Source organism: Lycorma delicatula, chromosome 1 (assembly GCF_047948215.1).
Source record: "Lycorma delicatula isolate Av1 chromosome 1, ASM4794821v1, whole genome shotgun sequence".
Classification (NCBI taxonomy): Eukaryota; Metazoa; Arthropoda; class Insecta; order Hemiptera; family Fulgoridae; genus Lycorma; species Lycorma delicatula.
The window spans coordinates 274,762,108-274,782,709 of record NC_134455.1 but is presented as its reverse complement, the minus strand read 5'-3'; the positions used below and the strand labels follow the sequence as shown (position 1 = coordinate 274,782,709).

Below are 20,602 nucleotides of genomic sequence, written 5' to 3'. Positions count from 1 at the left end.
CTGTGTCAAATAAATTGTGCATAAAATGTTTACTGGATTTCATCATTAAAAATGGTGGTGGTGGTGGTTGGAAATTATTTATGTTATGGTTGTCCATCAGTGGACCAAAGAACTCTTCTTAGGGATTCAAATGCTTAAAATTTTCATAAAAATCAGAGTTGTTCAAAAACTTAAGAAACCAGATAAAGCTTAAGTGCTGATTTATTTCAAATTGTTTTCAGTCATTTATTAAAAGTATGTGTAGAATATATTCTATATTCATCTCAATGATGAATTGTGTTTCCATGTAAGGTTACATTAATATAAATAATTACTGAATTTATAGCAGTCTAAAACTACGAGGTCTGTAAATAAAGTAATGAGACTGGTTCAGTAAAACTTTTTATTTACAATCTAATTATACGTGGACTCCATCACCTTCGAAATAATTCCTTTGGAAAGCCACGCAGTGCTTCAAATGGTTTTTCCACTCTTAATAACAGTGTTGGAACTCAGAAACCAGAATATCCTTCAGATGGTTGGTTAAAATTTTTTTAATACAATTACTGTTCCAAAATTATTGTTTGAGATGTTTTTTTAAAGTTGGGAACAGGAAAAATTCACAGTAACTCAAGTGAGGTGAATAAAGTGGTTGAGGAACTAAAGGAATGTTTTTCTTTGCCAGAAACTCATTAATTGAGACTGCAGTGTGACAAGATGCTGTGTCATGATGCAGCATCCAGTTGTTTTTGACGGGTGGTCTCATGCAGGCAGCTAGTTTCCGCAGTCTTTCAAGAATTTCTTGGTAAACATATTTATTTATAGTCTGTCCTGTAAGCAAAAACTCCTTATGGATAATGCCATACTATCGAAGAAACAAATTAGCATGGTTTTGATTTTTTATTTGGTAATTTTTGCCTTTTTGGGTCATGGTGGGTTTGAAGTGTGCCACTCCTTGCTCTGGCATTTTGGTTGTACTCAAATATTCAAGATTCATCATCAGTAGTAACATTTTTTTTAGAAAATCAGGATCGGTTTCAATTCGCCCTAGAAGTTCATGGCACATTTCCATCCTGTTGTTTTTCTGCTCAACAGTGAGGTTTTTTGGGAACAATTTTGTACAAACTTTTTTTTATGTCCAATTCATTTGTCAAAATTTGATGGACTTTGGTATGGTTCAAATTCAATTGTTCTGTAATCATTCAGACAGTTAATCGCTGGTCGTAATGTATCAAGTTTCTGATTTGCTCAACATTGTCATCACTTTGTCGTTAACGATCTTCCAGAGTGTGGATCGTCCGCAACTGATTCCCAGCCATCTTTTTTCCTTTCTTTTTCCTGTTTAGCCTCTGGGAATTACCATTCAGGTATTACTTGAGAGGATGCATGAGAATGATATGAGTGTAATCTTGTACAGCCTCAGTTCGACCATTCCTGAGATGTGTGGTTAATTGAAACCCAACCACCAAAGAACACTGGTATCCAAGATCTAGTATTCAAATCCGTAAAAATAACTGACTTTACTTGAACTCTCGATTTCCAAATCAGCTGATATGGGAAGACGCGTTCACCGCTAGACCAACCTGGTGGGTTAATTCCTGGACATCAGAAAATGCTGTAAATCACTTTAAAAGTTAAGCTCATAACAGAGCATCAGCTCTATATGCCCTTTTCAATTTTGAAAAAGTTTCAAGTAGCATTCTTCTCAAGTTTAACATAAAACTTGATTGCACAACGTTGCTCATAATTATTACCACTCATTTCTGTAACGCACAAAGTTTGTTTACGTCTCATGTGGCAACAATAGACTAATAATATTAATACTTAATATAAATCAGCTGTTTATATAACCATATGTTTTCTCTTAAAATTACAGTGTTGCCACTTTGGCTGCCAAAAAAACTCATCTCATTACTTGATTTACAGACCTCGTGTATAACAAGAATTGACTTAACATAGTAAAAAAACTGGTGTTTGATGGGATATTTACAGAAATATTTTTGGAATAAATTTTTTTAAACAGTACTGCAAACAAACTTGTTTACAAAGTCACTTTAACCAATTTGATTATTGTTTCAGAGCTTGAAGATAATTACTATTTTAGATTGTTTAATATGTAACAGAAAGGTGCCTTAGTACATAAAAGTAGCCAGAAGCAGGGATTCTACTTTCCCAGCAAATATAGCTTGAATAAAAACTATATTAGCTAGAATAGCTATAATAAATGGAAAAGTAAGGTGATCATATAAAAAATGGGATATTGGGTTTTTTGCAAATCTTTGTTTTAGGGTCCTAATAGTTAATCTAGAGAAATAAAAAAACATATGTATGTGTCCGCACTGCCGTTTATCTTATATCTCAGGATTAACCAAACTGATTTTCTTCGGACTTGGCCCAAATAATTTTGTGTTGGGGCATTGATCATATTATTAAAAAAAAAAAAATGTTACAGGAATCAGGTACAGGAATCAAATGTTACAGGAGGGGGGATATCAAATAAAAAAAACAATTTTGATTTTCTTTATTCGTTCTAGAATCACTTAATTAAAGCTAATGTATTACCTAAAATGCATATATAAGTACTCATAATCCAAACAAAATTTTCCAAAAATCAACTCGTCTCTTAAAATTTAAATATATGTTTTGTATTCTTTCTCACTTTCAATTGTATCATTAAGTTATAACTTTTCAGTGAAGCTGTAAAGATTTTGGGATGAAAAAGCTGTGCAAGGTTCTGTCAGCTTTTTTAATGATTGTTTATTTTCAAAAGATTTATAGCTCACAAGTTCTCCAGAGATCTTGTCTGGTTTTTTTCTGGAGCTTTTGGAGCATACTGCAGCTAATAATACAGTTGAAGGAGTGAAGACCCAACATAAAAATTAAATTGAAAAATTGAAGGGAATTATTATATTACAAAATATATTCACAGATAAAATTAAAGGAAAGGACGCTTGTTTAGAGGCTGTTGGGGGACATATTAAGCTGTAAAAACCCAGTTTTTAAATTAAATTTAAATGTGTTAATATTGTATTATTTGTTTCTTTTATTTAGTACTTTTGGTTTTTGTGACTTTGGTGGCCCAGAAGTCGCACAATAAATGTGCGCTTAAATAAAACAATGTTCAAATTAATGTGGGCTTCAAATTAAACAAATGGTATCAGAAAAAATGTCATTTTATTCGTTTCATTGATATGTACTACGAAAGATCTTAAGAAATTTTCTTGTAGGTTAAGAATAAATTGTCAAGTTAGCCTCTTTCTAGTGACAGTAAATTTTTACTACCTCTGAACAAATCACTGTGTTTGAATTATTTTTTCCCAGAAAATAAATTTAATCATTTTACTTTATTTTGACTGTAGCATTTATGTAGAAATTACTTGCAATTGAAGAGTATTTTTTCATTATGATCTCTTAATTGATACAAATTTTAATGAGAATATTGGAAAACATTTCACTATAGTTCATATGTGTGAATGATAAGTTTCATGAATATTATTTTTTCACAATTTGCTGTAAAACTTGACTTAATTTGAGAATTTAAAAAAAAATTTACTTAATCTTACTTATATTCTAGTTGCACATGTCATGTAACTTTGTACACAAAATATAAAGGTTAAGTTAATTTTATTGCATTGTATTTATTTCTAGTGTGACAGCAGTCGTGTGGTGTTAAGTGAGTGCTGTGCTTATCTGGTTGTTACTTCTAGTTCAGTATGGTGTCAACTCAGGGTGAGATTAGAGTCGGTCCATCACATCAGGTAAGCAATAGTACACAGTAATTATCATTTACAATACCTCAGTGGTAGTGTTTATTTAATGTTAATGTTATGATTTTCTCATTTATTAATCTTGATATTTTTAATTTTTAAAGTATTTATGATATTTTAATTAATTTCTTTTATTGATTGGTAATAAAATAATAGTGAAATAGCTAAAAATGAAAACTTATTGTTTTTTTGTTAATTTTTTTTTTTATTGTCAATCATTTGACTTGTTTGAAGGTATTCTTTTGTCTTTTTGATAATTTTTAAATTTGTTGATCAGTAGGGCAGACTGCGAAAACTCTCTGATAAATATTTAAATTGTCTCTTTTCAAATCTAAGATTTGTTTACTTTGGAGGAATTTATATGGCTTGTTTGTCAGTGGAGTTGCAGAGGTTTAAACTATGATGACCATCTGGAAATAGAGAACCCCTTTAATCATACTAAAGTGTGTGATTGAATAATATATTTGATCTTTGTTTTTTATTTGTGTTATTTTTTGTCAAATTAGTTATTTTTTTTTGTAGTTGGTTGAGTATGTTGAGATAGGGCAATTTTATACTTTCTGTAACTCATCTTCTAATTTTATTTGTATTTTATATTTCTCTTTAGAAGTAAGTAGTTCTTTAAAAGAAGTAATTTTTGATGTTAACTCTTGTAAACTTTATTACCTTATTCTTGTTTAAGTTTTGTATAAAACTATCAATTCTGGTCTTAAAATGTTGTAGTCTTTTCTTAGATCATCGGTTTCATTTTCCTCAACAGTTCATTAGGCATTTTTTCAGCTTATTGTCTTGCCACCTGTTAGCATTTTCTTCTCAAATAACTGTTTTCTGTTTATATTTCTGATGGTAGTATTCATATTATTTGGCTTCTTTTCCTAAAAGCTTTATCTTAATTTTTAACAACTTTACAGTAAACATTTTCTTCTCTACTTCACTTTTCTGGCAATCTTCATTTGTTTCTACTTTGTTTTCATCAGTTATTTCTTAAGATTGATTAATTTCTATTTTTTTGCATTTTTATACCATTTGTGTTCTGATATGATTTTAATTTTAATATGTATTCTAATATGTTTCTCGGCTAGGTTTTTTTTATCTTAATTTACCTTTTCACTACCTCCATACTTTAATTTTATTTTTTTAAAGGTATTTAATTTTCTGTAATAATTACTTTAGGAGTAGTCTTTAGGCTTATTGCTAGAGTTTTTTGAAATTTTACTTGACATCATTCTTCTTTAATTTGTCATAACTTATTTCCTTGTTCCAGATTTATTCTTTAATCTTAAAATGACAGCTTTCTCTTCATCACTTTTAGTTGCATTGTGTAAACCTTGTGTAAAAGAGTAATTCCAGTTTTTACTGGTCTTTCCACTTTGAGTTCATTTATTTTTACTGTTATTTTTATGTAAGATTAATAGGTTTTTGCAATACTACATTGCCTCACAATTGTAGTTAGCTTAATCACAGTTAAATAGTTTCTTGTTCCGATCTTGGGACATTCGTCCTGAGCCTGATTAGAAAGTATTTTTTTTATGTATTCAAATTTGAGTATAATTTTTCACTGTACCAAAATATTGTGTTTTTTTTTTACTAATCTGGGAGTCATAAAAGCAAATTTATGTAGTGTTGTTGTACTAATTAATTGTGAATGTGTTGTAATTGTTGTAAATGCATTGTAATTGTAATTAATTATAATGTAAGTGTAAATGTATTTTTATTAAATGCAGTATAGTGTACTTAATGAAACATGCAAAAAAGCTGTTTTCTGGTCTGTGTACTAGTCTTTTGAATTACATAGATTGGGTTTGTTAATTTTTTTTTTGTATGAACATAAACTATACTTTTGTGAGCTGTGAGGCAAGGCAAGCTAAGCTCAGGTAAGTATAATTAATTTTTTTTTTTAATGTTCAGTGAAAAGAGGATTTGTCTGTACAGTTAGTTGACATCCACCATGTATTTATTAAGTCATTAATGAGCCAGAGTCAAAATGAAGAGCTAAGGCCATTTAGGTAATTTGTTGTGATACAACAGTCACTTATCTTGTACTGTGTGAATTTGCTATTCCAGTGTTGTTTCAAAATCACTTAGGCAGCTAAGGTATTCATTGTTGTTATAATATGACTAACTGATAAACAGATTAAAAAATTCATAATAGTACAAATTTTATTTAGATGAAAAAATATGCTGTTATAAAAAAGTGGAATAATTTAACAAATTATTACACAAAGCCACAGGCTTTCTTAAAATAATCGTTAAGTTATAGAGTTCTAGAGTGTTTGGTTAAAATGTTTGTCAAAAATTGGTTAAAATAGATAAATCATTAAAATGATACAGAAAAAATTTCTCTTTCATTTGGTTGAATAATATGTACTATAGAAAAATTAAGTAGTGTAATTTACTTTTTCAACTAAAAATAATTAACAGAAGGGTAAAAGTACTAATAGAATGGTAAATTATGTAAAAATTTATCTCAGTACGAATTGCAATTGTCCTATGAATGTATATAAATATATATGACTAATGAAAAGATACATGGAAGATGATAGTTACTAATCACTCCCAAATCTCCAAATCCTTTGTCCTTATGGTACTGTATGAAACAGTTTTCTAAATGCTAAATCTAATTCATCATCACATTCTGGAGCAGTAAATTTTGATTTATTTGCTTTTAGGTAGATTTCATAAGAAAGCTACCTATTGTAATTGGTATCACGATTCGACTTCTGGAAAATTTTGACATATCTTTGCGTATCACATTCCCCAGACCCCAAACCACCGTCAATTCAAAAGTTTATATATATACATTTATATATTTCACTTTCTTGTGGACCCGATAACTACTGTAATTTTGGACCAGTCACTTCCAAATTGATACATAAAATATAACGACCCAAAATCTTGGTTGAGTTCATTAATGGGCAAAATCGGACCATGGGGGGCTTTTTTAAAAAACAAACTCGCCAAGGGCCTAAAACTTATCTAAGTAAAGTTTTTTGATATCTTCAACAATTGGCCAAGGGGGTGGAAAAATAGGGTTTCGAAGACAAAAAAAATCAAATCTCCCTTAATAGGCATATTATCAAATCGGTTTAAAGTGGTCGTTAGTCCAATGTTATGACTAAGTACTGCTACCTAGCGGCATGATTCATAAACCCACCTTTTTTAGGAACAGTGACATATTTGGTTCATCAAATAGAAGAAAAAAAACCTTTTTTTAACAAAATTTAAGGTATTTTTTAAAAGTATTGTTTATTACAAATCTAATTGAACTGAAATATAATGTTTTCGTGCTTATTTTAAAATTTTTTCCCCATTTTCATTTCACTTGGTTACATCATGTTTAGAATTGTAAACATTTGTTTGTTGACTTCGCTGTGTCGTCCGTCCAGTTCTGTTTACTCTTACCGGCAAAGTTCTAACGAATTTCTTGATGTAGATAGAACACTCTCCATATTATTTTCATAAACACACAGAGTTCTTGTCTTGTTGGCTTGTACACAAACATTATGTGGTGCTGTTCACTGTTACTCTCTTTTGAAACACTGCCTCTTCATTTTCTTCCACCTCCTCACCTTCTATGTCTGAAGTTTTATCTTATAGAATAATCGCAGACTTGTTTGTTCATGAAAAAATAGGAGGGGCCATGTATTCATTTTCTTTGTAGATGGGCCTGAAGTAGAATAAGAAGTTATAAAGATAATATTTTATTAGAATTATTTCAGGTACAATAAGGTAATAAAAGCAACTTCGGTATGTACATGCAATAGGACTAAATACTATAATGAAAGAAGCCACCCATTGAGTTAAGATACAAATTTTATTAATAAAAATGACTCTTAGGTAGGTAAAACAATAAAATCTAGGAGATAAACAAAAAGAAATGTGGTATTTTTATAATAACAGTGAAGAGAAATCTTGAAAAGATAAAAAAAGTGCAAACAAAGCTAGCTGCCTGCCTACAGTGTATATTTATTAAAGTGACCAGGTGTTAGAAAAGCAGTTGTAGGTATGTATTATTTATTCCAGGTGTTAGGAAAGCAGATGTAGGTATGTATTATTTATTATGTTTGCATAAGTGTTAAGAGTAAAATTACTTAGGAAGTTTTATGTTGGTTTATTTTTAAGGCAAGACTTCCTGATTATCGTCCTGGACAGTCAGTCTTATCCCTTGAAGTAGACCCAGAACTGAACAAGGAGCGTGAGGAGATAAGGTGGTTGCCTGCTATGGCATTAGATGGTGATTTGCTGATGTATCTAAGGGCTGCTAGATCGATGGCAGCATTTGCAGGAATGTGTGATGGTGGATCTGCTGATGATGGTTGTGTTGCTGCTTCTCGTGATGATACAACAATCAATGCTCTTGATGTGGTCAGTAAATTAAAGCCTTTAATGATTTGTAATTTGAGTTATTAGTAGTACTAGATTACCATAGGTATTGTTTATAGCAGATTTAAAAAAGTGTAGTAATTTGAAATAAGTGTGGAAGCGTGTTTTTAATGTGATAATTTAAATAATATTCCAGTTAAAATATCTTTGATATTTAAAAAGATAATTCCTTTTCATAAATATTATATTCTAGTCTATGTTCGTTTGCAATTCTTTTTCTCCTTTTTTTTTAACTTTTGAAACTTTTGCAATAAATTATGCCTACTGTTATGCTTGTGTCATAATAATTTGTAAATGCAAGTCAAGTATGAATTTGATGCTGTAGAAAAATGGTGTCTTCAAGAACACCTTCAACACAGTTAAAACAGAAATCTGAAGAAAGGATCTATAGATGTGAGGCGATGTAGACATTCGCCTCGCATCTGTAGATTTTCAATCAATATTATGTCTCTTCCATTTCAGGATGATTTTAGACAAAGAACTCTACAAATACTGCCAAAATAGATAGATAAATGAATGAATAAATTTGAATAATCAAATATTTATTGCTGAACAGATACTGCAAAAATCATTCTCTTTAAAAATGTTGGTGCGTGGGTTTGTTTGTTGTATGTGCTCACATTTCTATTTTAGCTGTTTTTGGTGCAGTGCGGACCAATGGTGGTATGCCAGGCAGCTGCACATGGCTCCCTCCATGCTAAAAGCAAAGCTTTACTCTTATGTTCTCTCCTGCTAGGAGCAGTCCGTTGTCAATTAATTTACAGATTATTTAATTTAATTTCTAAGTGGAGATTATTTTAAAAATATTTTATATTTGTATTTTAATTTACTTATTATTATTTATTAATTTTATTTTTTAAAATTTCAATAATCAAATATTTATCGATCAACAAATACCACCAAAACAGATAGATAAATAAATAAATTAGAATAATCAAATATTTATTGCCTATTACAGAACCAATATTTCATATTACCTGAGAAATCGAATATAACTGCATTAACCTAACTACTATACATATTTCAAAGAAACGAATATAATTGTCTGATATTCAGTAACTAATAATTATTGGCAGCTTATCCTCTCTTGAATATCCTCTCTTATCCTCTCTTAAATTGAATTTAGAGCAACAAGTCCACCACCTAGTGGAGAGTCAACACAACTTTAGGAGGCAGTAAAGCATTAACATGTTTTTTATTGTTATTAATGTTTTTTGACATTTTTTAAATGAAGTATATCTACAAGGTTTTTGGTTTAGTTTTTTTTTTTGTTTATCCAGAACTAAAAACCCCTTCCTCTTTGTATATATAGACTAGGAATTATACATTCATGACTAACTGACCTTCATGTAAGAAGGCAAATGGGTTGATAGTAGCAGAATTTGATGTTAATTCGGAGTTCTATCAGCAGCAAAATGATTGACTTAAGCTGAAAAAACTATATGTGTAAAAAAGTTTAGATCTTTAAAACGATCTTAAGTTTAAAAATTGAAATCCGTTATTTAAAATTAAGCCGTTTATTTCTTCACATGAGAGTACATATATAATTTAAAAAAGTCAAACAATTTTAAAAAAAAACTTCTAATCTTTTTTAAGGAAAAAAACTTTTCCAAATCAGCGTTGTAGTTTGTTTCTTAGTGTTTTTTATAAAAAAAAATTATTTATTTTTAAATTTATGTAGAAAATTCCCATTGGGATATTATTAAAAAAATTTTTAGTAATTAAATCAAACTGGAAATTTTCTAAATTCAAAGATTATTCTATAAACTCTTACCTATTTTATGTTGTTGTTGTTATGTTGCAGTTACATGACTCAGGATATGATCCTGGAAAGGCATTACAAGCGTTAGTGAAGTGTCCAGTGCCTAAAGGAATTGACAAAAAGTGGTGTGAAGAAGAAACTGTAAGTTGTTTGATTCTCTTTGTTATGTTATTAAAAGGGAGATTTGTTTTTATGAAGTTAATTGGTGCATGAGCATTTTTTTAAATATCTGACTTGAGCTTATTATTTACCTTTGCCTTTATTTACCTTTGGTAGTACAGTTTTTAATTTTTGTTAATCATTTACTGTTTTCAAAAACTTGAGATAATTGATGGAAGTTGTACTTGAAATATATTTATAATTGCTAGTATCCTTGTTGATTAGTTGATTATCCGTAAAGTCATAATCTCAATATTTAAACTTAATTTATTTAATTAGGGTTCTGTCACTTGTAAAGAAAAATTGACCCAATTAATAAGATTTTGTTGTCTTAATTAAAAATGTATGTTATGACTAAATGCCAAAAATCACTATTTTTAATCTTAAAATAAAATGTCAGCACAATAAAAATATATGTGTAATATCGGGATAAAGAAACATTTTATTATTAACATTTTTGAAAAAAATGAGTGTACTTATGGTATAAGTTAATGTGTTTTAAAATTATTATTGTTGTGTAATAAAAAAGTGTATCATGTTTGCATTTCTGTTTATTTCTTTTTGTGTTTTAGCATTGTGTTGGGACACTATGCATAAATTTTCCTCTTTGTTGTGATATTTCTTTGCTTTAATACTTTCTTCATTCTTTGGATCTTGCTATCTAGTGAATGTAAAAAAATTACTGTGTTTAATTTTTCATCATTCAGAGACACAAATATATCACACTGAAGAATGCACACTGCAATAGAATGTATCATCTTCCATGTATAGTTTTTTGGAGTGTTAATGTAAGAACTAATCATGGCAGCCTTAATAATTTGGTGAAGTTTTCACTTCAGTAGATTTTAGATGTCCAGACTTTTATAACAACTTGCTTTTAGTATTATGATAGATAATAAAAAGGATGGTATTGTTTAAACTTGCATGGTATTTTATTTTTAAATAAAAAATATCTTGATTTAGGGGTATTTCATTTCAATTCAACAAATGATAATTATCCACCGTGTTGTGGCCAAAAAATATTTTTTTATATTTAAAAAAAATGTTTTTCTTGAGTAATAGACTATTTCCTAACTTGCCAAAAGATAAAAACAGCCATTTTCATCACCTTTTCTATGAGCTGTAGCATTCTTATTTTACATTGTACAGAGGGTCAAAAAGGCTTTTTGGAAAGAGTAAAGATGGAACTTCATCTTGATGTACTCAAAATTCATTATATTATATAACCAAAGCTTGTAATATTTACTGACTCTACATTTACAAATTGTTTTTTTAAAATTGTGGGCCCAAAATAGATAATGTAGGGCTTAGGGTAACAGGCCTGTTTTTTACCTTTTAACTCTTAGATACTAGTAGTACTTATAAGAAAAAATTGGACTGTTACTGAGTTTCCTTCATTAAAAAAACTGGCCATCAAATCATAAGATATGCAAATGTCTCATTTTGGGGTCTAAAAACCACTTGTGAGACAGGTGGAAAAAATCTGAAATGTTTACAGCAGTAAGTACTCTTTATGTACTTTAAAACCATATAAAATTTATTTTGTTACTCAAAGGGGTTGACGAGTAATGAACCAACAAAACTACTAAAAACACTGTTCCTTCTAATCGTAAACAATGTATCCAAAAAAACAGATGTTATGTATTTTTTTCAGATTATAAAAATTACAACGAATAATTTGATAATTAATAAATAGTCAATTACAAAATGATAAATACTCAATTACAGAAAGATAAATAATAATATTAAAACTGATAATTCATATACATAACAAGTTGTTCACTTTTACTTTATTTTACTCCTGCTAATGGAAGTTATGAATAAATCTTATACTTTTTGCTAACAGCTTAATCAACATAACTTAGTGCTCCTACCATCTTTTTATTGAGTAGAACTGATAAGTCCTGATTCATCTTTGATGTGATGTTTTGTCCTCTTCCAGTGGTTGATAGAGAAAACTCTGAGGGCATGAGGATTTTAAAAATATTTTCCAGTTGAACTCATGCATGATTATCCCCCAATGATTTCTTGAATGAAGTACCAGGATCCTGGAAAAAGTGTATTCAATATTCCTCCTCATTTTCATGTATTTTGACTTCAATGACTTTACCTAACCACCACTTGCCATCGTATAGGTAGCAGATATAATTTTTACATTTTGGCTTTGGTAAACCTATAAAGCAATCAGAAACACTAATGTCCTTGTGTACCAAAATTAACATAAATGTTTCTGATTCAGAGGTCGCCGGACTTTCAGAATACATTTCTGACTTGTTGGTACATAATTGTGAACGATTCTTGTGATTACTTGATAATGAGAACTGAGGAATTCTTCAGTCTCTTGAACATCTTTATTAGAGCAGAAAATAAATGTTGTATTTTTAATACTGTCTGCAGTAATTGTGCATTTCAGAAGTTATAACAATTTGATTGTTGACTCTCCTTTGAAGGTTTGCCTTAGTCACAGTCCTTTTTGCAGTTCCACCAACACCATCACATGGTCCTTTTCCATGGTATGAGGCCAAAAAAAGTCATTCAGCTTCGATTTCAAAATCTTGATGGTAGCACAAATTTATGAATTTTGTTTTGTTACTGTTTTTATTTTTATACTGGGCTGAGAAGCAATCAGAGAAATAAAACGTTTGTTTAACTTTGTGGTAACAGTGTTTTTATTTTATTTATAACTTGCTTTTGGAAGTAGAAGAATGATGTAATATTGTGCTTCAAGTACTCACTAATCACAAAGTAGCTTTGGCTTTTTAATTTTCCTTCTTTTTTAAAATACAAGAGAAATGGGGATGTACTGTGGCATAAGTTTTTGACCAGTGATATGACTGGACTTCATCCTGTATCACAAAAGGAAAATTTTGAGAGAAGTCTCCCATTACAATACACTCCAACAAGTTTTTATTTTTAATGCTGAGGAAATTAGCTTGTTTCTTTACAACAAAAAGATGTGTTTTAGATTATTTAAATTTTCAGTAAGTTTATCTAAGTACTCTTGAAATGGAAGAATTTGAGTAGTTAGTTCACAATGGTTAGCAGAAACTCACTGTTTGAAGATAATTTCAGAATCAAAATCATCCCAGCTCTCTTGCAGTAATCTGAGCACTTCATTAGTGCCTGCACCTTTTTACACATTGTGAAAGCATGCATGTGTCATTTTCTATATCACATAGCATGGTTGAAATAAGAATTTTATAATCAAATTCATTTTTTGAGCAGATAACATGAGTTTTACATTTTGATGGATGACACACACACAGCGTGAGTACCTGACCCACCAGCCAGAACACAGAATTTTAATCAGCAAACTTTGAAAAACCCAATTTTTAAATGATGTTTTTCTTTGAAGGTTGTGTACAGTTCTTTTAAGTTACATAAGATAAGTCCTTTTTGAATATTAATTTTCTTCCTGTCAGCTTGTCTTTCAGAGATACAATCCTTCTTGCCTGGCATCATTCAGCTGTGGTCATCATTCTGGTAAAAATCTTGGACATATTTAATAACATTTTCATAATTTACATGCCTGGGTTTTTTTTTGCCGATTTGTGGAAAAATTCTACTTGTTAACTAATTGTTTGGATTGACAGGCTACTAACACTAAATTTGTTTTGAATTTTTTGAATGCTCCAGCTGCTTGGTAATAAAATATTTTTTCCTGGGTTGATGAAACTATTTTCATTTTATCCTTTATTCTAATGATTAATTCTTCATATTCCCAATCTAAATTTGCATAATTTTGTGGTGCTAAACTGGTTTCTTCTGTAGAAATATTTCACTCAAATAAATCATTTAATATACTGGTAACTGTCTTGGCTATTTTTGTAACTTTATTTTTTTAAATTGGTTCCTTTGTGCTGCCCAATAATTTTTGAATCTTAATGGGGGAAATGCCATGTGCTGAGCAAGGTTTATTCACCTACTCGACTATAACACATTGAGGCTCAAATGTATCTTGATATTCAGATTCGCTTTCTGTATCATCTCGTGGTTTTTGTATTTTGTATAAGCATTTTGTACACAGTGCTCTGCCTGGAATTAATTTTAAATTTGGATTGCTTGTTGAAAGTGTCTTTAAGATATTTCTTAACCAGTTTAGTGTGACAGCTAAATGGGTCAGAGCAACTTTTTCAATTAATATGAAAATACTTATTGGAAAATATTCAGTTTTATGCAAATTACAGATATTTTTTTGTTTCAGTACATCCACTTTTTAAAGATAACAATGTTATTTGCTCCTCTTCAGTAAACTCTAAAAATATCATGAATACTGAAGATCTACTGTAAGTCAGTTTGTGACATATTGTTTCAGTATGAATGCCAGTTTGACACTCCATAATTTGTTTTTATAAATTGCAAAGGTTCTTCTAATAACAGTAGTTAGTATAAATTATAAAACTACCAAATGTACCTCACTTTGTCTTATCCCAGTTTCTTTTCTACAGCTAAAATAAAAATTTCTCTAATAAAATTAAAAATAAAAGATATCGCATGAAAAAGAAGTTCACTGCTAATAAAATTACTTTATAAGTAAATTACTTTACATTACCTAACCACAGTATATTAACACTAGCTACAATACAACATATCACATTGAAATCAAAACAGTAACTAAAATATTTACATTCAGGATTATACAAATATTCATGTCTGTGCATGTCTATTCACTTTCGTGTTTAAACATAAGTTTGTGTGTATGAGTCATACTTTAAGTAACAAACTATCTAGACTGTAAGGTATCTCATTATAGACATAAAAATATTTTGTATAGTAGGCCTACATTATCTGAAAAAGTACATGTGAATTTTTTGTATATATTGTTCACAGTTAGAAGAAATTGTGTTTTTAGTGGTTTTGATGGTTTCATTACTTCTCAACCCCTTTGAGTAACAAAATAAATTTTATATGGTTTTTACCACCAATTTTAGTCATGTGAAAAACCTCACTCAGCGTTGCCCAGTGAGGATAAAAACTGTATTGAAGAAAATACTTTAAATGGTGATGCATCCCATCTACTGTATAGAAATATACGATTTATCGTTCTTCAGAACAATCAGGAAGGAGACTCCCTTCCTGATAAATAAAGTGATAACAGGTTCAGTTGGTTTGCCAAAAAATGTCTGGAAGTTAAGAGACGGATCAATATTGGTTGAGACGTTAAGTGACGAACAGAGCTTATCTTTCTTACGTCTTACCTATATAGGTAATATAAACATTAAGGCAGCTTGCCATAAATCTTTAAATACTAGTTGAGGAGTAATCTTTTCCCCTGGGATCTTTCGGAGGTGGATATCAATGAAATAGCTAGTGAGCTTTATACTCAGGAAGTTGTGGAGGTGAAGCGAATAATGTAAAGGCAAAGCAGAGTGGAAGAACCTACACCTTCCCTTATCTTGACATTTAACCTTCTGTTACCACCAGAGAAGATAAAATAAGGTTATCTATCAGTTCAACTATGACCATTCATACCAAATTCATAGTGATGTTTCACATGCAAAGGGGACACACTACAATGTCTTGCTCATAAACAGAGATCTGTGCTCAGTGTGCTAAGGAAGGCCAGTGACACTAATTGCCAAGAAAATGAGAAATGTGTGAACTACAGTGTATCACATGCAGCTCGCTCCTGGAATTGCCCAACTTTTAAAGAAGCCAAGGCAATTCTCAGAATATGTATGGAGCAGAAACTATTCTTTCCAGCGGCACGAACAGAATATAGAAAATTAATCAGTTCTCGTAACTTAGTTAAACCCGATCTCTTTCGCCACTGTAACATCTAGCAAAGCTTCTTTAAATGCAGATAATCAATGATGCGGATCCTGCAGCGAGTTGAAGAAGCTTGTGCAGATGTTATCTGATCAAGTTTCTTCACTTACAGCTACTATTTCGAGCTTACTAAAATGAATTAAAAGTCAATAGTTGTAGCCAGTGAAACAAACAGTTTGATCTTGCTGAAAGTTATGGTCCCTAAATTTTGCAGACAGGAGTAAATACAGCTGGTTGTAAGCCACCAAATAAAAGCTCCCTGTTAAGGGAGCCCACACAACCACCTCTTCTGGGATGTTATCTTCAATTTCCAATTCCTCCAAATCTCTTCCTCTATCACGTTGTATACTGGAGGATATGATTGAGAAACCTTCCAAACTGAGAGCATTGGAATTCTTTAAAATTAAAAATTTAAAAAAGAAAAACTGGATCATGTTCAACTGATTTTTCATATATTTATTTATATTTCTGTATGTAACTACCTTTATGAATGTTATTCAGTGGAACATTAGAGGTCTTCAGTCCTACATTGAAGATGTTAGTGAGTTGATACACGCACATGAACCATTAGTAATGTGCTTCCAAGAAATGCATCTATTATAGCAAGATGTGGTAACACTCAGAGGCTATACATGTGAGAGATACGACTGTCTAGTAGACAGTAGAGAGAGTGGTGGAATTGCTATTTTCATGAAAATGAGGTGTCAGCTACAAGGATTACACTAATCCTTGTAGCTGACACCTACAATAAGGGTGGCTAGAGCCACCCGTATTCCTGTTGCTGCAGTGAAGGTCTCTATTCCCTTCAAATTGCATATCTGCAATTTATATCTCTCGCCAAACTCTAGAGTTCAACACTCTAGAAATGTAAAATTTTCTCTCGCAAATTCCATGCTCAAACTTCAATGCCCTCCATATTTCCTGGAGCTCATCTTTCTGCTCCTCTCGAGGAAATATGATAGAGTGAGACAAGACTTAGACCTTTGTCTACTGAATGATGAATCACACATATTCATTTCCTTATCATCTGTTACATTGTCCAACATCGACCTCTCTGTATGCTCACAGAGTTTACTCCCTCATTTTAATTGATCTGTTTGTGATAACTTCCACAGTAGTAATCACAGGCCAATTATTATTTCTTTTGATGTTGACTGTGAGGTGAAAAAAAGGCCTTGGGAGTGGATTGTTGAAAAGGCGGATTGGAACAGATATCATAAAGCCTTCCAATCACAGTATGATGATAGCACAGACATCCTTAATTAACTTTCCTCTTTTACATCCATGAGTCTTGAGTATGCTAACAGATATATCCCATAAACATCGGGTAGATGTCCTTCGGTTCCACGGTGGAATGATGGTTGCCAAAATGCTATTAGCAACTGATGGCAGGCACTATACAAATTTAACTGCAGGCTTACAACTGAACATCTAAATTTATACCCCAGGGCTAGAGTGGTATACCGTCGAGTATTCTTGGACGCTAAGAGGAAGTCATTGACAAAATATGTGAACTCTATCTCATGCACTACTCCCATGTCTACTGTGTGGAAAAAGATTCGTGCAATTTGCGGATCACCAAAACAATCTATTCTCGGTCTTATTGATAAAGGGGAACTCCTTTCATCATCTTCTGCAGTGGCAAATACCTTAGCAGATTCTTTCCACTTGGTGTCTCTCACATCATCATATAATAACGATTCTCAGAGGTACAAGATACAGATAGAAGTGTTAATGTTAAACATTGCTGATTCGGTTAGTGAATTAAATGCCCCATTCCTATTCAAAGAGTTGTCTCACACACTTAAAAACTCACATGACACTTCCCCTGAACCTGACAACATGCACCTCGGTATGCTGTCACATCTTCCTATTTTGGCACTACAACATCTACTGAATATTTATAATGGTTTATTCTTCAAACAAGTCTTCCCACATGGCTGGTCAGAAGCCGTTGTCGTGCCAGTGCTTAAACCTGGTAAAGACCACGCAAACCCCTCAAGCTATCGCCCTATCTCCTTAACAAGCATTTTATGCAAAATAATTGAGAGAATGGTGAACTGCTGGCTTATGTGGTACTTGGAGAAACATGGTCTTTTATCTCCAGAACAGTGTGGTTTCCGACAAGGATGATCTTCCATTGACCATTTAGTGTCATTGGAAACAGTCATTCAAAATGGTTTCCTACTCAGTCAGCGCCTTGTCGCTATCTCCTTTGATATCAGTAAAGGTTTCAACATGGCTTGGTAGCGTGTATTCTAAACACCCTCAAAGAATGGGGAGTCAAGGAAATATACTTACTTTTATTAGGGGTTTCTTAAATGACCAAACTTCCGTGTTTGTGTTTAAGATTCTTTGTCGGGTAGTGTCATCTTGGAGAATGGAGTACCTCAGGGAAGTGTTTTTAGTGCCACTTTATTTTCTATAGCTAACAACAGTATTACTAAATGTGTGCAGCCACCTGTCTCATTTTCTTTATCTGTTGACAATTTTGCTATACACATTGTGTCACGTTCAACCCCCATAGCAGAGAGACTACTACAGAACACTATATCTCCCCTTGAAGTTTGGTCATGGGTTACCGGCTTCACCTTATCACCTGAAAAAACAAAATGTACAGTCTTTTCTCAGCTGCCAGGACCCTTCCATTCCGCAAGTTTTTTCTGAATGGAGAGCTTATTGCTATCTCTCCTGATGTCAAGTTTGACTTGGGTCAAACATTTCAAACACTCATAAAAGTTTGGAACAAAATATTCCAAACTTTTAGATATGATGTGAGTTCTTAGCAACACCAATTGGGGAGCTGATTGGTCATTTATGATACGTTTTTGTTATTCCTTAGTTTGTTCCTGTTTAGACTATGGTTGTGTTGCTACTCTTCAGCTTGTCATTCTGGATGCTGTACATCATGCTTTTCTTCAGCTTGCTGCAAATGCATTTAGATCAAGCTAGGTCGTAAGCATACCTGTTGACTGCAGTGAGCCATCACTTTGGGATAGATGGGACCAGCTTTTAGCTTCTTATTTTTCTCGTCTCAAAGGACAGCCAAAACACCCAGCTTTTGCTCAGTCTTTGGGAATCCTAATTTCTCTCCTAGATAAACCCAGATGCAGTAGTGTACACAGATGGATCGAAACAGAACAGTTCCGCTTGGTTACACATTTGTTGTCAATGATAGAACTTATAAGTTCTATACCATACATATATGTATGGTCTACCTGATATTATGATGTGACCTGATATTACGTGTGTTTACTGCTGAACTGTATGCTATAAATAAGGCTGTGAATATCATTAACCCTTAGTACTGAAATATCCTTATTTGTAGTGACTTGTGTAGTGCACTCCAAGCTTTGGAAGATTTTTACTATAGACATCCTTTGGTTTCTGAAATTTATAACGCATTCGCTGAGTTGAACCATTGCAGCAGAAGTGAGTTTCTGTTGTATTCCTAGCCACATGGGAATTCCAGGTAATGAACATACAGACTCCGCTGCTAAAGACCCATGTAATCAACCTCCTTTCACCACGTGTGTTGCTGCTTCTGACTTTACTAATTGTATAAAACAGTCTCTTCGAGCAAAGTGGCTAGGTGACTGGATGGCTACCGTTGATAACAAACTATGGCACATTAAAGATTCTGTGTTGCCATGGGATTCCTCATGCAGAAAAACTTGCCGTTAGGAAGTATACCTCTGTTGATTGTGGTTAGGATATACCAGAGTCACACACGAATACTTCATGTCACCAGAACACACATCACTATGCGCAAGATGCAACTGCCCCATGACTGTGCGCCACATACTTGTGGATTGCATACGTTATACGGCATTGTCGTAAATTTAAACTGCCCAGAAACATCTGTGGAGTCTTGGGCAATGATAATGATTAGACCGAATGTTTCTATTTTTGTGTAGTGCTGGTTTTATACAAAAAAATTAATATTGTTGCATTTACTTTGTATTGGAAGAGTTTTTAATAAGTTTGTTACTTTTTTAATCTTTGTGGTTCTTTGTTTTTGATTCTGTTATCGAAGAAGGAGGCCTTTACAACACCCCCTCTTGGACTTTGTTAAATTTTATTTTTGTTAAATTAAATGTTAAATTTTAGCTGTGATATTAGTTGTAAGATTTCATTTTGATTAGTCTTAGTTTCCCTGATTTTTTTTATAAAAAAAATTTCATTTCAGGCGATGATAACGCATAAGCATTTTTCACCTTCAGTAATAATAATAATTAAAAAAAAAAAAAAAAAATAGTTTTAATGTATACTTACTACGGTAAAATTTTCAGATTTTTGCCACCTGTCCCATATGTGGTTTTTGGGACCCAAAAATGAGGCATTTTCAAAATCTTACGATTTGGTGGCCATTTTTTTTAATGAAGGATACTTTGTAGCAGTCCAATTTTTTTTATAAGTACTACTAGTACCTAAAAATTAAAAGGTAAAAATCAGGCCTGTAACCCTAAGCCCTTCATTATTTATTTTGGGCCTTGGTGAAAGATATTTACGTTTCTTGATGGCTGATTTTCCACTTTTAGTCAAAGATTTGCCACTAAACATACACAATAAAATGTGGTTTATGCTAGATGGGGTTTCAGCTGATTATAGGTATCAAGTTTGAGATCACCTAAATGAAGCATATCCAAATAGATGGATTGATTGAGGAGGCCCAGTAACACGGTCTACAAGGCCTACTGATCTCTGACTGAGTTTTTTTTATGGAGCCATTTAAAGACTTGTGTATATGACACCCCCGTAGGTACCATTAAAGAATTATGCA

The 20,602-nt window shown here is 31.9% G+C and overlaps 1 protein-coding gene across 15 annotated transcripts in view; it reads left to right on the top strand.

Annotated features, from left to right (window-relative positions):
* The window catches only part of Gug (arginine-glutamic acid dipeptide repeats grunge), a 220,262-nt gene that overhangs the window by 26,621 nt on the left and 173,039 nt on the right, over window positions 1-20,602 (top strand). For all 15 annotated transcript variants that reach the window (XM_075378212.1, XM_075378223.1, XM_075378096.1 and 12 more), the window contains 3 exons: window positions 3,628-3,737; window positions 7,869-8,111; window positions 9,934-10,032. In XM_075378212.1, the coding sequence (XP_075234327.1) occupies window positions 3,693-3,737; window positions 7,869-8,111; window positions 9,934-10,032 (387 nt within the window). In that variant the 5' untranslated portion in view covers window positions 3,628-3,692. The remainder of the gene's footprint in view (window positions 1-3,627; window positions 3,738-7,868; window positions 8,112-9,933; window positions 10,033-20,602) is intronic.